This window comes from Seriola dumerili, unplaced genomic scaffold, assembly GCF_002260705.1.
Source record: "Seriola dumerili isolate Sdu_G_001 unplaced genomic scaffold, Sdu_1.0 BDQW01000073.1, whole genome shotgun sequence".
Classification (NCBI taxonomy): Eukaryota; Metazoa; Chordata; class Actinopteri; order Carangiformes; family Carangidae; genus Seriola; species Seriola dumerili.
In genome coordinates this window covers 2431123-2446038 of record NW_019174328.1, presented here as the reverse complement: position 1 = coordinate 2446038, position 14916 = coordinate 2431123, and the positions used below count along the sequence as shown (strand labels likewise).

General features: G+C 40.8%; 2 protein-coding genes across 2 annotated transcripts; one reads left to right on the top strand and one right to left on the bottom strand.

Annotated features, from left to right (window-relative positions):
- The first annotated feature begins 4278 nt into the window (after positions 1 to 4278).
- On the top strand, positions 4279 to 6364 carry nanp (N-acetylneuraminic acid phosphatase). The gene is made up of 2 exons (XM_022743778.1): positions 4279 to 4398; positions 5547 to 6364. The coding sequence occupies exons 1-2, from the start codon at positions 4309 to 4311 to the stop codon at positions 6186 to 6188; spliced, it is 732 nt and encodes a 243-aa protein (XP_022599499.1). The 5' UTR covers positions 4279 to 4308; the 3' UTR covers positions 6189 to 6364.
- Positions 6365 to 7031: 667 nt separating this feature from the next.
- polr1b (RNA polymerase I subunit B) lies at positions 7032 to 14490 on the bottom strand. Its single transcript, XM_022743766.1, has 15 exons — positions 14314 to 14490; positions 13541 to 13708; positions 13173 to 13319; positions 12941 to 13073; positions 12677 to 12813; positions 11508 to 11731; positions 11213 to 11384; positions 10657 to 10828; positions 10269 to 10550; positions 10025 to 10158; positions 9753 to 9923; positions 9487 to 9643; positions 9168 to 9364; positions 8803 to 9047; positions 7032 to 8208 (listed from the first exon to the last, which is right to left on the bottom strand). The coding sequence occupies exons 1-15, from the start codon at positions 14488 to 14490 to the stop codon at positions 7326 to 7328; spliced, it is 3399 nt and encodes a 1132-aa protein (XP_022599487.1). The 3' UTR covers positions 7032 to 7325.
- Positions 14491 to 14916: the final 426 nt, after the last annotated feature.

Here is a 14916-nt window from a genome sequence, read left to right as displayed (position 1 = left end):
ATTTGCTGCACGTCTCTCATTTAAACAAGAATATTCTTCCTTTGCATGCAAGCAGCAGGTGTTGTTTGTTCTGAAAGATAATAGCAGGTTAAGCCTCTCACACCATTTCTTGATTTATAGTTTATCTTTGCCATTTTTTTGTCCAAGGTAATTGAGATAATTAGGTCAGGCTTCTGTAGAAGACTCCAGCACCTGATCTGAAACCAGTATCCTGTCAGGTAATGTGAGAAAAGATTGTTGTGATTTCTGATTGGGTTTGGTACAGTAGTGCAACAGGCCTGCACACTGTTGCGTGTGAACCTCTGGCTTATTGCCAGATGAGCGAGCGAGTTAAAGGAAGAGTTGCATAAGACTTGAGGTATGTTTTGATTTTGAAAGAGTGTGTGTCACGGAATATGTGTTTAAATTGGCAATATCCATAGTCAAGAGTCACGTAGGCCATTTAATTTGACAAGTGATGACACTGATTGTTTCACATCCATTTTGATCATTACCTTTCTAAAAATAATTTTGCAGAGTAATATAAGGACGCTCCAGCCACGGTTCAGTCACCAATATATGGAAATGATGGGTGGTGTCTGAAACACAGCATAATAATGGAGTCAAGTAAGACCAGCTGCTCCATGTTGTTATAGTGTGTAAATGTATGGGGCACCACATATAAAAATCTGATTATAGTTTTCTAGCTAATAAACTTTGAATATTTAGCTCATTTTCCTCACATCTGAGACAGAAATTCATGTAAAACAACATGTTATATGTTATATATATTGTTAACAATATGCTTATATGCAAAAAATAAATGTTAAATCTGAATTTAAATATTAAATCTAAATGTTAAACCAAAATATCAAATCCATATCTATTTGTCAAATGCTAAATCTAAATCTTAAATCTGAATCTTAAATCTAAATCTTATATCTAACTCGCTATTAACAGTAGGTTAAAGGGGCTACAGTATTTGTAGATTTTTGCTATCGCTACAAGCCAACATGAGCATTAACACCTCTTTACTTACCAGTCTTGATAATAGCTTCAGTCATTTTGTGTTTACAGTACCAGAGGTTGTAATACGCCCTCTTCAGGGCAGACTGGACGGTACAGTGACTCAGTATTGGAAAGTGACGAGATGGGCTGACCAGGCCGAAGCTATCTGATTAGCATTCTAACTTCTGTAGGAGAAAAGAAGTGAAAGAAATAGAGGCAAAACAAGAGGGTTGCTTTCCACCACTGGAGACAGATGTTGCAGATTAAAGTTTGATGCTGAACTCACAACATTTCTTCTAGACTGGTAAGTAAACATCTCTTAATGCTAATGTTGTTAGCAAAACTTTCAAATAGCTCCTGCAAATAGTGTCAGTCATCGTTGATTTGGCGACACCTGTGGTTATTGGTGTTGACGGCAGGTTTAATACTACAGTAAAACAAACTATTATAATTTTGAAGAAGTTAGGCAATAATTGTTTAATCGTTTTTCCATCATTCTGTGAGTAAACCATAGTCTGATTTTGTCCTGCACACGTCATGAGTCTGCAAACAGCACAGTGAAAGGAGTGGTTACCTCGCTGAGAGGTTAGAGTGTGCAGCCTGTCAGCTGCAGCTTGTAGGAGAGCGAGCTACAACAATCAAAGCTGGGCTACAATTCCAACGCCACAAAAATGTCCTATTTCCCAAAAGATATTATACTTTCAGGTACATTTCTCTATGCACAAGGGACTGATGAATTGAAGTTCCAAGTGTCACCAAAGCAGCAGTGAACATGTGCTTCAGAGAAAGTTGGATTCACCAGTATCTTTCTCTCATTTCTTTAACATCCTCTACAAGTCTACAAGCCGTGTTTTCTGGGACATGAAATGAAAATTGTCAGTTATTAGTCACATTGAGCCATAAACATGAGGAGTTGTGTTGTGCATGTTAAATTCATCACTGTATTCTGTCGAACAACTGTCATAATATTGTGGTTATGCACAAGCAGCTGGCCTATAGAGACTGCTTGAGGGAGAGAGTGAAGGAAGAGTGAATTTATTCTATGCCTTTGTTGTTTTCAATAATGATTCTTCTTGCCCTAAATCTAAATCCAAGGTTGTGGAGTCTTGGGAGCTATTTTTTTATTTCCTCCAAAAGAGAAGACCAGCAGTTGAAAGCAAAGATTTAGAATGTAACAGTATGAATGTATTAACATTTAGATTTAGATTTAACATTTAGTATGTATACATATGAACATTTAGATTTAGGGTTATTGTTACATATAAACCTATGGTTAACAATTATATACAACATGTTTTACATTAATTTTTTTGTCTCAAATGTGAGAAAAATAAGTTAAATGTAAGGAAAGTAAGCTAGATATTAAAAATATATCACCTAGAAAATTGTAACCAGATGTTTATATTTGGTGTCCGATGCCTGTGTGTGGCTGACAGCAGTAGTATATGACAGTCCGCTGGTTTGGAAACCAAACAAAAATGTATGTATGGTGTTCAAAATCCACCATGCATACGTTATTACTTAGGCTATTAAGTATGAAGCCTATAACTGTACAATAGTTGTACAGTACTGTAATCTGTATATAGGCTTTAGTATAGGTTATATCAGCACCATGGACAGAGGCCACCAGGTACTTGAACTGAATTTCCTGTTTCACATATAAAGTGCACTATGTGTAATTAGCATCATTGTAAGTACATACAGAATACTATGTTTTCTATTAATGCTGGCTATTTTTGCAAATACTAATTCACTGTAGTGCTGCTTGTATCCCCTTAATATACGCTCCCTTTCAAGCCAGTTATTATACACTATGACACATGGCTCCTATCCTTTCCTAGTCCAAGTTCATGAAATGTCATTTTGACCTTTGTATTATAGGTATTTTCAGAATCCTCAAAGACTATTCTAACCATCTGGATTTTAAAAAAGTATTCCATCTGCTGCTCAATGAAAAATATTTTAACCTGTTTCCCATGTTGCAACTCTGTGTCCTATCCAGGTGGCCATCAAGCTGCTATCTTTGTTTTGATTTTGAAACAGAGGCCCAATTTGGGAAACAGATCATTTTTTCATCATGCAGACACAATATTTTTTTCAGCCAGATGGTTACAGAATCTTTGGGGCTTCTGGAAATACCTTCAGATAAATATAAGTGATTTCAATGTCTGGGTTTTTCCAACATTACATCAAATTACATCACATCACATCAATTACTAGGTTATGTTTTCACCCATTTCTGCTTGTTGGTTTTTTGTCAGAAGGATTACACAAAACGTACTGAATTGATTTGCACCAAACTTGATGAAAGGATGGTTGGAGTGGTTTTTCTCTGAAATCTGGTGTAGGTTTTTTGACACTGGTCTTGGCGGATGTCTGCGTCTGATTCAAATACATGAGAGGCACAAACTGGGGCTAGTTTATTTAGAACATATAAAAACTCCTTTGGTCCAACTACTTTTTAAGTATGGTCCTATTAATCAATACAATTTTAAGAGAAAGGAGCCTGCACCTGCATTGCCATAACAAGCCCATGGACAGTGCAGATAGACGGTCTATGTGTGATGGTCCAGACTCTGTGATTTGAGCTTTCAATTTCACTGATTCTGGCCCAGTCATTACAGTGAAGTGAAGGAGGAGAAAATAAGACATTTCGTAAACTACTGCAAATAAATCAGAAGTGATCATGAGAAATAAATCATTAGTAAGTTGGAATCTATTTTAAAATATTCAAAATAGATGTCATGTGTCTACTAGTCCTCTGTACATTTATTTACTTTTTTATTTTTATTTTTATTTTATTTCTAATTTATTTTATTTTAATTTGAATATGACCTGGACAATAAATAATTAATATGTGTTCTAGTGACTCCACAAACCATACAAGGGAGGTTTTATAAATTGTATTTTTTCAAATTTTAATTACTTTAGTATTATAATTATATTAGCATTAATTATTAGTATAAGTATAGTAAGTATTTTTCACAGCTGTAGTAGGCTTCCCTTTACTAATTTATTTGTATTTTGTTTTTAGTGAGTCTGCAGCATGTTCTTTAAAAAATACACCAAAGTCTCAAATATAATTAGTCTTAATGATTTATTATAACTGGAACAGCTGAAATCAGTGGGCAGAGCTCGCTCAGAATCTTGTGAACTAATTGCAAAAAATCACTGTATTTTTGTTAATTGGCGTCCTCTAGAGGATTACACTTGCAAGCACTGAACAATTAGAAGAATTACAACTCCCAACATGCAGTTCACCCGGTAGTGCTTCCGCATTTAAACCGCCGGTATTTTAATGTAACCTGTGCTCCTCCGGCAATGGACGGGAAAACTGTGAAGGCAATACTGTTCGACTTGGACAACACACTCATTGAGACAAGTCGGGCAGGTGGAGTGGCGATACAGAAGGTGATACATATAGATATTCCTCATGTAATATTTAAGGTTAGCGTCCGTATTTGTAACGTCAGCCTTTGGTCATTCAGGGCAGAGGGAGTAGGGGGGGCGATACACCGCTGTTCAGCTGATCTAAAAACCGTTTATTTAGCCTGAAAACCACCGGTGACAGTTTTACGCTCATACTAAACAAACATTTCTTTGTTTTTATAATGGCGTCTTACTGTTGTCATGTAGCCTACTGTGTTTCATTACAATTTCGAGGTACTTTTACTGCACTTAAAGACCCTTACTTTCACACATTATTTTCACTTATAATACAGCGATGCATAGGAAATTCCACCTTTAAGTACTGTGTTCTTTCCTTGTGTTTCTACATCTGTATGTCATGACAGACATTTTGATTGGTGAGTGCAGGAAAAGCATAGATATTAATTAACTAACTACTTATGGCTCTATTCTATTAAAGTGGCCTAGCCGTTTTTTACTTCTGATACCTCAAGTACATTTTTCTGTGTATGTAACGTCTTTAGTTATAATGGAGCATTCTTGTATTGTTGTGTATAGGTACATAAGTATAGGAATGAAATACCAATGCAGTCATTAAAATGTACCACTGGTCCAGCATGCACATACTAGGGCCTTGACTCTGAAGCAGCTAAATGCTGTTCAGTCATCCATTTTTGATTTCATTAAAGTATATACACCTGTGTTTTTCCTACTGTGAAATGTCAAAAAGTTTCCCCTCACACATCCGTGTTAGTTTATTTGCACCTGTGGTGGTGGACAACTCACACCTTTATTTATTTATTCACATTAGCACATGGAGTTCAGTGATATATTATATAAATATTAGGAGAACTCTGCCCAACTTCAGTATGAACAAAACTCGCAAGCAAAGATGTGAAGAAAATAGACATGTAGGCCGATGTACAGTATATATTGTTCATTTTATTCTTTGATTGAATATGTGACTGTTAACAGGATCTGACAATGTAATTTTGTTTTAACCAAAAATGTAAATTCACACACATAAACAAATTGTTAAATCCCCACATCCACCAAAATATGTGTGATTAATGGTGCCTACTTAACCCCAGACTGACTTTTTATGCATTTTTGTTCATTCATTTAATGAGGTAATCTGTTGTGTGTTACAGACCAGTGAACTTCTGAAGACCACACTGGGCATCGATGACAACACCATCAGCAGTATTTGTGACAAGTTCAAGCAGAAGCTTCTACAGGAGAGTTTTGACCCAGCATCAGGCAGATCCATAGATGATGTTCGAGTGGGTCACTGGGAGGAGAGCATCCAGGAGACCGTGGGCAGTAGTTCCCCTGTCTCTCTAGCAGCTCAATGCTACTACCTGTGGAAAAACAGTCGCCTGGAACTTCTCAGTCTGTCCCCTCCAGTAGGCAACCTCCTGAAACAACTGCGCAGCAGATACAAGCTGCTATTGCTGACCAACGGGGAAACTCAGACCCAGAGAGAGAAGGTGGAGGCTGTCAGATGTGAGGAGTTCTTTGATGCCATCGTGATTGGGGGAGAACATGCAGAGCAGAAACCATTCCTCTCCATCTTCACATTGTGTTTCAGCATGCTGGGGGTAGAGGCCCAGGACTGCGTTATGGTTGGAGACTCTCTGGACACAGATATTCAGGGGGGCTTTAATGCCAGAGTACGAGCTACAGTTTGGATCAGCAGTGCAGGTGGTGCTGTGCCAGATGGTTCAGTGAAACCAGACTACACCGTCCCCACTGTGTTAGACCTGCCACATGTTCTGGCACAACTGGAATAAGGACAACTCGTGACTAGAGCTGAACAATATGCAAAAATATAATATATAATCATATTGAGATTATTTTTGACAGGTATTGTAATTATGATATGAGTCGCTTTGTCATCACTTTTGCATTTGATTTTCATGAAAGCGTTTTAAAAAGATGATGTGATTTTAGTTGCGGCTCGTACCAACAAAACATGTTTGAAAAATATGATTTGTAGGCCAAGGCATCTCTGTAGCACAACAACACACACACGTGCAAAAAATGAACAATGTTGATTGCAGCTCCTGCAATTTGGATGTTGCACTTGGCCAGATTTTGATTATATTTCGATTAATTGTGCATCTCTACTGGGGACTGAAGCCGTGTGTGACATCACTTCAAGTGGGATTTTGTGGAAATTTGAATTCTTATGGATATGTTTGAATGTTCAAATATTTTATGGTGTTTTAGTACATTTACTCAGGTACTTCATTCAATTTTGTTATTTGTACTTTACTTGAGGATTTCCATGACATGTTGTTTGTACTCCACAAGACAACTAGTTACTCTTCAGATCAAAGCTTATAAAATACAACTGTTTAATACATTGTATGCTGTAGTTTAAACTAGTTCCACCTCAGGTACCTATAGCAGTAAATGCTACATATGCATCAACAATCTAATATATGTAAATATGAGTTGCGGGGGTCATTATGTTATGTCATTATATTATATGATATTACTGATATTTTAAAGCAGAACTTTGTAGTATGGAGTCGGTACTCTTTCCTAAACAATGGATCTGAATACTGTACTTCCACAATTGTTCACACATGGTGTAGCACCATGAGAATCAGCAACAGAACAGAGGAAAGTGGTACAGCACATCATTTTTATTCAACACTCAGAATGACTGTACAAAAGCCCTTTGGGTTACTTTTACACACCTCAACAGAACATGTCACTACATTCATTCCATCATATGCTGCTAATGTGGTCATTTTCTCTCAGTCTTGGCTAATAAAACACTTTGGACAAAGCAGTTACTTACATCATGGCTGTACAGTGCATTTGTCTTCTGTTGCACAGTTAATTCACGCAGCTTTACTGAGACTCATTCTTCTGATTTGTACTTTGTCATATTTAAGGCATGTATCCTCCAGCAAAATTCACTTCACATCTAATTTGACTTTGATGTTCATTGCTGCGAGCTCGGCTATAAAATAGCGGAAGACATAAGGAACAGACACTGAGTCAATAGAGTCACTCTTGCCGCACAGGGTGCACACAGTCTTGCGGTGGCGCATGGCCGACCAGTAGGGTGGTGGTTTCTCTAACAGAGGGGAGAGGAGGCTGCCACAGTCAATGCACACCTGAGCCACTGATCGGTCCGAGCAGTTGAAGAGTCGATCATGAAGCAGGAAGGAGGAGCCGTGCGCCAGGAGGGCGTCTCGCTCCATCTCCCCAAAACGGATGCCCCCCTGGATGTTCCTGCCCCCCACTGGCTGATTGGTCACCTTGTCTCGTGCTCCTGTGGTCCTCACCTGAAATTTGTCGGAGACCATGTGACGCAGCCGCTGGTAGTAGACAACTCCGATGAAGATGTCGGCCTCTAGCTCCAGACCGCTCACTCCACTGTAGAGCCGCTCTGTGCCGTAGTAGTTGTAGCCACCAGCCCGGAGCATTTCACCGAAGTACTCCAATGCAGAGTTCTCCTCAGAGAAGGTGAAGGGTGTGGCGTCGTGGCTCAGGCCGTGCAGCGCGCCGGACTTGCCGGCCATGCTCTCAATCAGCATCCCGATGGTCATGCGGGAGGGGAAGCCGTGGGGGTTGAACAGGATGTCGGGAGTCATGCCGCTCTCTGTGAAGGGCATGTCCTCAGCCGGCCACAGGCGGCTCAGGATGCCCTTCTGACCGTGGCGACTGGCAAACTTGTCACCAATGGTGGGGTTGCGAGGTATTCGTACCGTGATGCAGATACGTTTAAAATGGCCTGAGCCAGTGTCATTGCTGCAGATTTTTATGTTGTCGACTACACAGGCCTCTTGGCTCCTAGGAGAAAACAGTGAGGAAACACATCACTGATTGTGATTTGAAAGGTTTAGCATACAAAATATAATTACTGAATATTATTGAAGAATTTGTTTGTCTAAACATGTAGATAATTTCATCCATCCATCCATTATCTACACCGCTTATCCTAATAGGGTCGCGGGGGGACTAGAGCCAATCCCAGCTGACATTGGGCGAGGGCGGGATACACCCTGGAAAGGTCTCCAGTCTATCACAGGGCTGACATACAGAGACAAACAACCAGCCACGCACACATTCACACCTATGGGCACTTTAGAGTCACAGATAAACCTAACGTGTATGTTTTTGGACTGTGGGAGGAAGCCGGAGAACCCAGAGAGAACCCACACAGGCACAGGGAGAACATGCAAACTCCACACAGAAAAGTCCCAAGCGGGGTTCGAACCCAGAACCTTCTTGTTGCGAGGTGACAGTGCTAACCACTGCAGCACTGTGCCGCCCATGGAGATAATTCTCAAAGTAAAATCATTATATCATTATTTGAAAAGATAAGGTAATGCCTCCTTTAGTGAGCTGATGAAAAAACATTACCACACAAATGTTGACACTTACTTGTAGTAGGTGGTGAAGGTCTGGCCAGTGTTGAGGTTGATGTAGCTATAGAAAGGGTCTCCATACTGAAGTGTTGAGCCAATGTGAGGTAGTCCATCAGCGTCCAGTTTTCCATTCACCTCACCTGACTTGGTCCCGAACACCACGCTGTCTTCTCCCCTCACCTTGTCTGCCAGATCCACCAGCTCAGTCTTGTAGATACTTCCATGGGCAAAGCCTCTCTCCCATGATGACTTGTTCACAATCTAAGAAGAGTGATGAGTCTGTCAGGATTTTACTCCATTTAAAAACACTAAAAAGTTATTTGGTGTTTTAGTTCAGTATCTATTTGGGGAAATATTAACTACTTATTGTGTTTTATTTACCATTGCATCTTCCATGTCGTAGCCCGTGTAGGATATGACGGCCACGATGGCGTTTGTGCCACTGGGGTAGTTGTCCAGGTTGTAGTGGTCGTACATGTAGGGCCTGACCAGTGGGCTCTGTGGGGTCTGGAGCCGGTACAGCTTGTTATCTGAGCGATCCATAAACGAGTGCAGGGGGAAACCCATTGTTTGCTTACCTGCAAAGAGAATGGGTTTAATCTCTGACAGACACAATGAAAGAATTGGAATATTTTTCGATCTACTAAGCCTCATCATCTGTGTAGGTGTGTGGGACCATTAATGGCGGCCTCAGACTTACCCATCTGACACTGGTACATGTTCCTAGGACTCTGGTTGTGGTCTGAGTAGGGGATGAAGTTAGCCACCACGCTCAGCATGGTGTGAGGGAAAAGCTCCTGGTGTGTGGTCACTCCTGGCTCGATCTCATCCTCCAAGATGCCCACATTGATGTAAAGCTGCAGCAAGATAGAAAAAGAAGATTAAATATGCATTTCAGCTGCGTTCTTCAGATAAAGGTCTGATAGCTACCGTAACATCTTTTTTTAAATTGTAGTTTACACTTACCTGTTCAAATGTCCCAATTAACTCTTCCTTTCCAAGAGCTAGATTGTGTACAGGCCGCACCATACGACAGGGTGTAGTGAAGAGGAACAGGCCTGGGTACAAGCTGGCCTTGCCTGTTTTAGGAACCAGAACAATCTCAGTCCAGGGAGGGATCTTCTTCTCTCTCAGCACCTGAAGGTATTTGATTTTAATGTCAGTTTTCTGCATACACACACACACACACACACACACACAAATGCACAGTACAGCCGTTTAATATTTCACTATCATACCTTGAACCTTCGCAGTGAGTCGACCACAACTGGGGCTAATTCAGCCTCCAACCAGCCTACAACGGCCCCGTCCAGGACCACAGGGTAGCAGTCTGAATAGGCTTGACCAGGGGATCCATCTACTGGAGTAACACCTTAGGCACCAGAGACAGAAAGAGTTTGTAAAATGCAAAACTTTAAAACTTGTGTCAGAAACAGTTTAATTTGTGCCTCACAGCTTAATGGAACATTAGTAAGAACTCACCGAGAGAGCAGAGCAGAGCAGGCAGGGATGTGGTGGGCAAGGTCGGTGCCACGATCTCACAGCTGGCTGTCATGTGGTTCATAAGGCCACAGGGCTCTCCGTCCGGAGTGTGGACAGGACACAGGAAGCCCCAGGACTCTGGCAGAAGCTTACGAACAGAAGTGGTCCTCATCTTGGCGAACGCTGCTCCTCTGTGCACACAGCGGAAGTGGGACAGGTAGCGGATGAAGTTGAGCTTGTCAGCTACGACACACAGGCCTGTGTTCTGCAGCATGCCAAGACCTGGGGTCAGAGGGAAGAACAAGGTTTATTTAATAGATGAACTACTTTTTTTTTTTAATACCATAACAACTTCGCATACTGAGCTGTACATACTATGTGGTCATACCTGTCTTGGAGTTGAGGTTCCCAGTGGCCAGCAGATATTCAAAGGGTTTGGTCACATCAGTGCCCATGTTAAATATCTTCATCATGTTTTCAGGACTCCATCCTCCACTCAGTCTGCTGCCTTTCTTGTCAAAGGACAGCTTCACAGACACCAGCCAGGCAGCCAGTCTCTCCTGTGAAGATATTTTGGGGTTTAAATCACTAACAACTTGTGAATTTATGAGAAACATTTTAGTTGGTGCACCCAAAGTAAATTTGAGACATTTGATCAGAAATGTGTTGTTTCAGCTTTTTCCACCGACATTCAAGTTCTCAGTAAAGAAAGAGAAATGCTTTCTTCAAAAAACTAATTCTAACTGCAAAAACAGACATATAAAATCCCTGATGGGATATGGTAAAACTCACCCATGTCGATGCTCATTTAATGTTTGCTTTAATAGCTGCTATATATTTCTGCCTTTTAAATCTCACTACAGCTCCTTCTGTTCAGCAACAGAGGCAAAAAAATGACAAAGATTGCTCAGCGCTCATTCAAATGATAAACTTAAAAAACTTGCCTTCAGAAACATGAGGTAGAGCTGGCCGGGAGTGAGCACCTCCTGACACATGATGCTGTCGGGGTTCTCCTCCATGCACTCCTGCTTGGCAAACGTGAAAAGCTTCCTTGTCATCAGACACAGCAGGTAGAACTTCTCCACGTCTGACTTCAGGTGGACACAGATGCACTCGCTGATCAAAACAGAACATGTGGTTTTAGTAAATGTACCATAAAATACTACATTTGTGTGTCGTTTCTGCAAGGTTGTCCATTTAAAAAAAGAAAAGCCACCTCCACCTGCCATAAAAACTTACTCCAGCAGGAAGTTGGCACACTGCTCGTTGGTGTACCACTCAGGGAGGTTCATTTTAACCCTGAAGCGCTCGCCGAGGTAATTGAGCACCTTGCTGCGGGTGGTGCAGCCCTCCTCCGTGACGATGCGCAGCATCTCGGATACACAGCTCTTGTAGAAGGAATTGTCCTCGCGGCCTTTGATCAGTTCCTGGTAGATCTGGAAGTCTGTGAAGTCCACCAAGGCCTGGAGGACACAGCAAAGAAAATGATCTGTATTGATAAAATGATACAGCACCAGAGGAGTTTCTACCATATATTTCGTGAGGCTGTTGTGCAAGCAAAGCAACTATATGTTCTTCTGAGTCCCAAAATTTTCTCTATTATTTTCTTGGTGATATGTTTTATAATTTCCAAAATATTCAATGTAACACAAATATTCTGTTCCTGAAAACAGGAAGTGGGGCGTTTTTATAACTGCTGTAGCTCCCACTTTTTTACACCAGAAACAAAGATTTTGTATCACTGAACGATAACACTTTAACGATAGGAGTTATGGTCTTTTAGCGGTGAGCCCAAGGTCGAGAGGTGTCTCTCAGCTGAATCATTGTCTCACTCAGTACAAACAAAGCACTTAAAATCACCATGGCGACCTCTGAGTGCAGCTGGGGACAAACAGCTGATTCAGATCAGTTGATTAGACACCTTCTCTGATGTCCACAGTGTTTATCAAACACTTGACTTACATTTCTGTTAAAGTCCAGCTACAGACTGTTCCCACCACATGTTCCCACCACATACAACAACACAGATGGATTTACACACGTTTTAACAGTTTTCACTGGAAATACGTTTTAGTCCGAAATTTCAGTTGGTGCTTCTACACATACAAATTGCTATTTCTCTGTAATTGAGATTCAATTTCAAAAGATTTTTACAGTGTCAACCAAAATAAAAGATGGTGACTGTGAGGATATATAATATGTCAATTAAAAAAAATCTATCATTCTTTACTAGCAATGCAGTTCAGTGTCAGCTTTTCCAGAAACCAACAATATCGCCCCAATTTCTCCAGAAATAGCATAGTCTGGTTTATTAAATTTTAATAAAATACTCTGTGATTTCTTTCTTAATTCAAAACTGTGTGCTGCAGACATATTTACTCCTAAAATACATGAAGGCTGATTTCTACCTTGAGAGCAAAGCCTAGTGGGAGGAAGAAGAGCTCTTTCTGGTAGATGAAGTTCAGCATCACAGTCCCATTTTCCAGGTAATGCAGGTTCATGTTGATGGCTGTGTGCTCCTCCTTTACACAATGCATAGAAATACCTGTGAGAAGAAAAAGATGATGACATCCATTTTAAAAGATATGCAGCTTTAATTGTTGAGTCTAGACTATTATTACACTGCCACTTCCACTGTATTTCTGCTCGTTATCTCAAATGATCATATTTACCATACTGAGTGTATCCCTGGCCCCTGCTCTTCCACTTCGGTCTTGCCATGGCAATGGGATAGTTCCTTCTCGGCATGATCAGCATTCGGATAACCTTCTCAATTCCATTCACAATAAAATAACCTCCCATTTCCTGTTAATATTGAAGAAGAAATTGTTAAATATTGAAGAAATATGGATGCATATAATGCATTTCTGTGCATCTTACAAATATTACAATCATGTGTCTTACCTCTGCTTCCTCATGGTGTTCGACAAGCTCCTTAGGAGACATACCATGCAGGTTACACAGCTTGGACTTGACCATGATTGGCACCTGGCCCAGGGACTGTTTGATGATGCCTTTGGGAACTCCATTGATCGACCAGCTGATGTCTGCCTGAGATGATGCAAAAAGTACCAAATTAAAGAACTGTAAATCTATTATTCACTCTCACACATGTTGTTTAGATCCATAACTGGCCAGTCCTGTAGTTTACCACTTGTCTGGCTGGTTGTGGCTGCCAATTTACATGTGCTACAGTAAAAGTCAGGTGATTGGTGAAATAAAAATTAGAAGAAAAATGTCATGTCATGAGGGTAAATGAATCTCAGTCATACCACCAGCTTTCCTTTATATGAGCATCTTCTGCCCCTGCACTCTGCAGGAAACACCCTCATTTCCTTGCAGATGTTCCCTTTGGCGACCACTGGGTTGTAGACTGTGGCTTCCACGAAGGAAAGGCTGATCTTGTCATTTTTTATTGTGAACTCAAGGGGAGGGATGGCCTGAGAAAGACATGTCACGTCTCAAAACAGCGAGAAACCTCGAGAACAGAAACAGTTTACAGAAGAAACACTAACAGAAATTCAGCTTAAGCAACAAACTGAGTGAGCACAAAAAATTACACCGAGGTCACATTGAAAAATAGACAAGGGCGCAGAGTAGGGGAACAGGCTACTTGGTGTTAGGACGCAGTGAAGTTAGTACCCTGCAAACCCAACCAGGGTTACAGTACAGCCTTTTATTTTTAAAATTTACTGAGGTTAAAGAGTCTTGCTCATTATATATTAGCTATGTACCATGTGTCCAAATGGTTATTAAGTGTTAGCTTTTCAAATAAATGGCAAAAATACTTAATAATAATAATTGGAGAAACACTGAAAACAAACGTTAGCAAACTCAGATAAAAACCATTTGCTCATTCGTACGTTTGGCTTCAAAGACTGACGTTATATTTAATTTAGCTAGGTGTGAGTTCAGTTAACGTTAACAGCTTCTAAAGACGAGACTTTCCAGCTTTCTGAAATGGCAAACTGATACACAGTTTCTTGTATTTCTCAAAAATACAGCGTAAATAATTTAAATAACTTTGTTTAAAAGTTTAACAGACCTGTACAACGCGGCTGAGTCCGTCAGTGACGGCCTGGTCAAAAGACTCGATGTGGGCTTTAGTCAAATCCTGAACAGCCGCATGTTGAGCCTCTTTCAGGACCCCAAACCCTCCCTGTGTCAGATTCTTTAGACTCGGGGCTTTTGGTAAATTACTCCACTTTGTTGAATAGTCCATGCTTGCACTGCCAGGGATACATATGCTTGTTTACCACATGTGCATGGAGACACAGGAAGTACATCCAGTCGTCGTCTTCTTCGTCGCTCTGGGGTTTTTGTGGCCGGTCGCATCTTGGTTGTTGGGTTGCTGCCATCTTGTGGTGGTAGTTATTGAATTCAATGTTCAGTTCTCCATTTATATTCTGCATTTTAAAATGATTGATATTGTTCCAGGTGGATGCAAATTCAAAATGTGCCAAAGGTGATTTCCTTCATCAGCTGACTGATACTGACCTGCAGCTGTAGCTTGGATGAGACTGTGGATGCATCTATGCTTGTCACCTGCACCTGAAGACTGGAGCTGCAGTGAGCATCTGAAGTCTGGGGCTGGTTGGTAGAGGCTGAAGGCCGTGGCTGAGACTGCAGCTGGCTGCCAGAAGCTGCA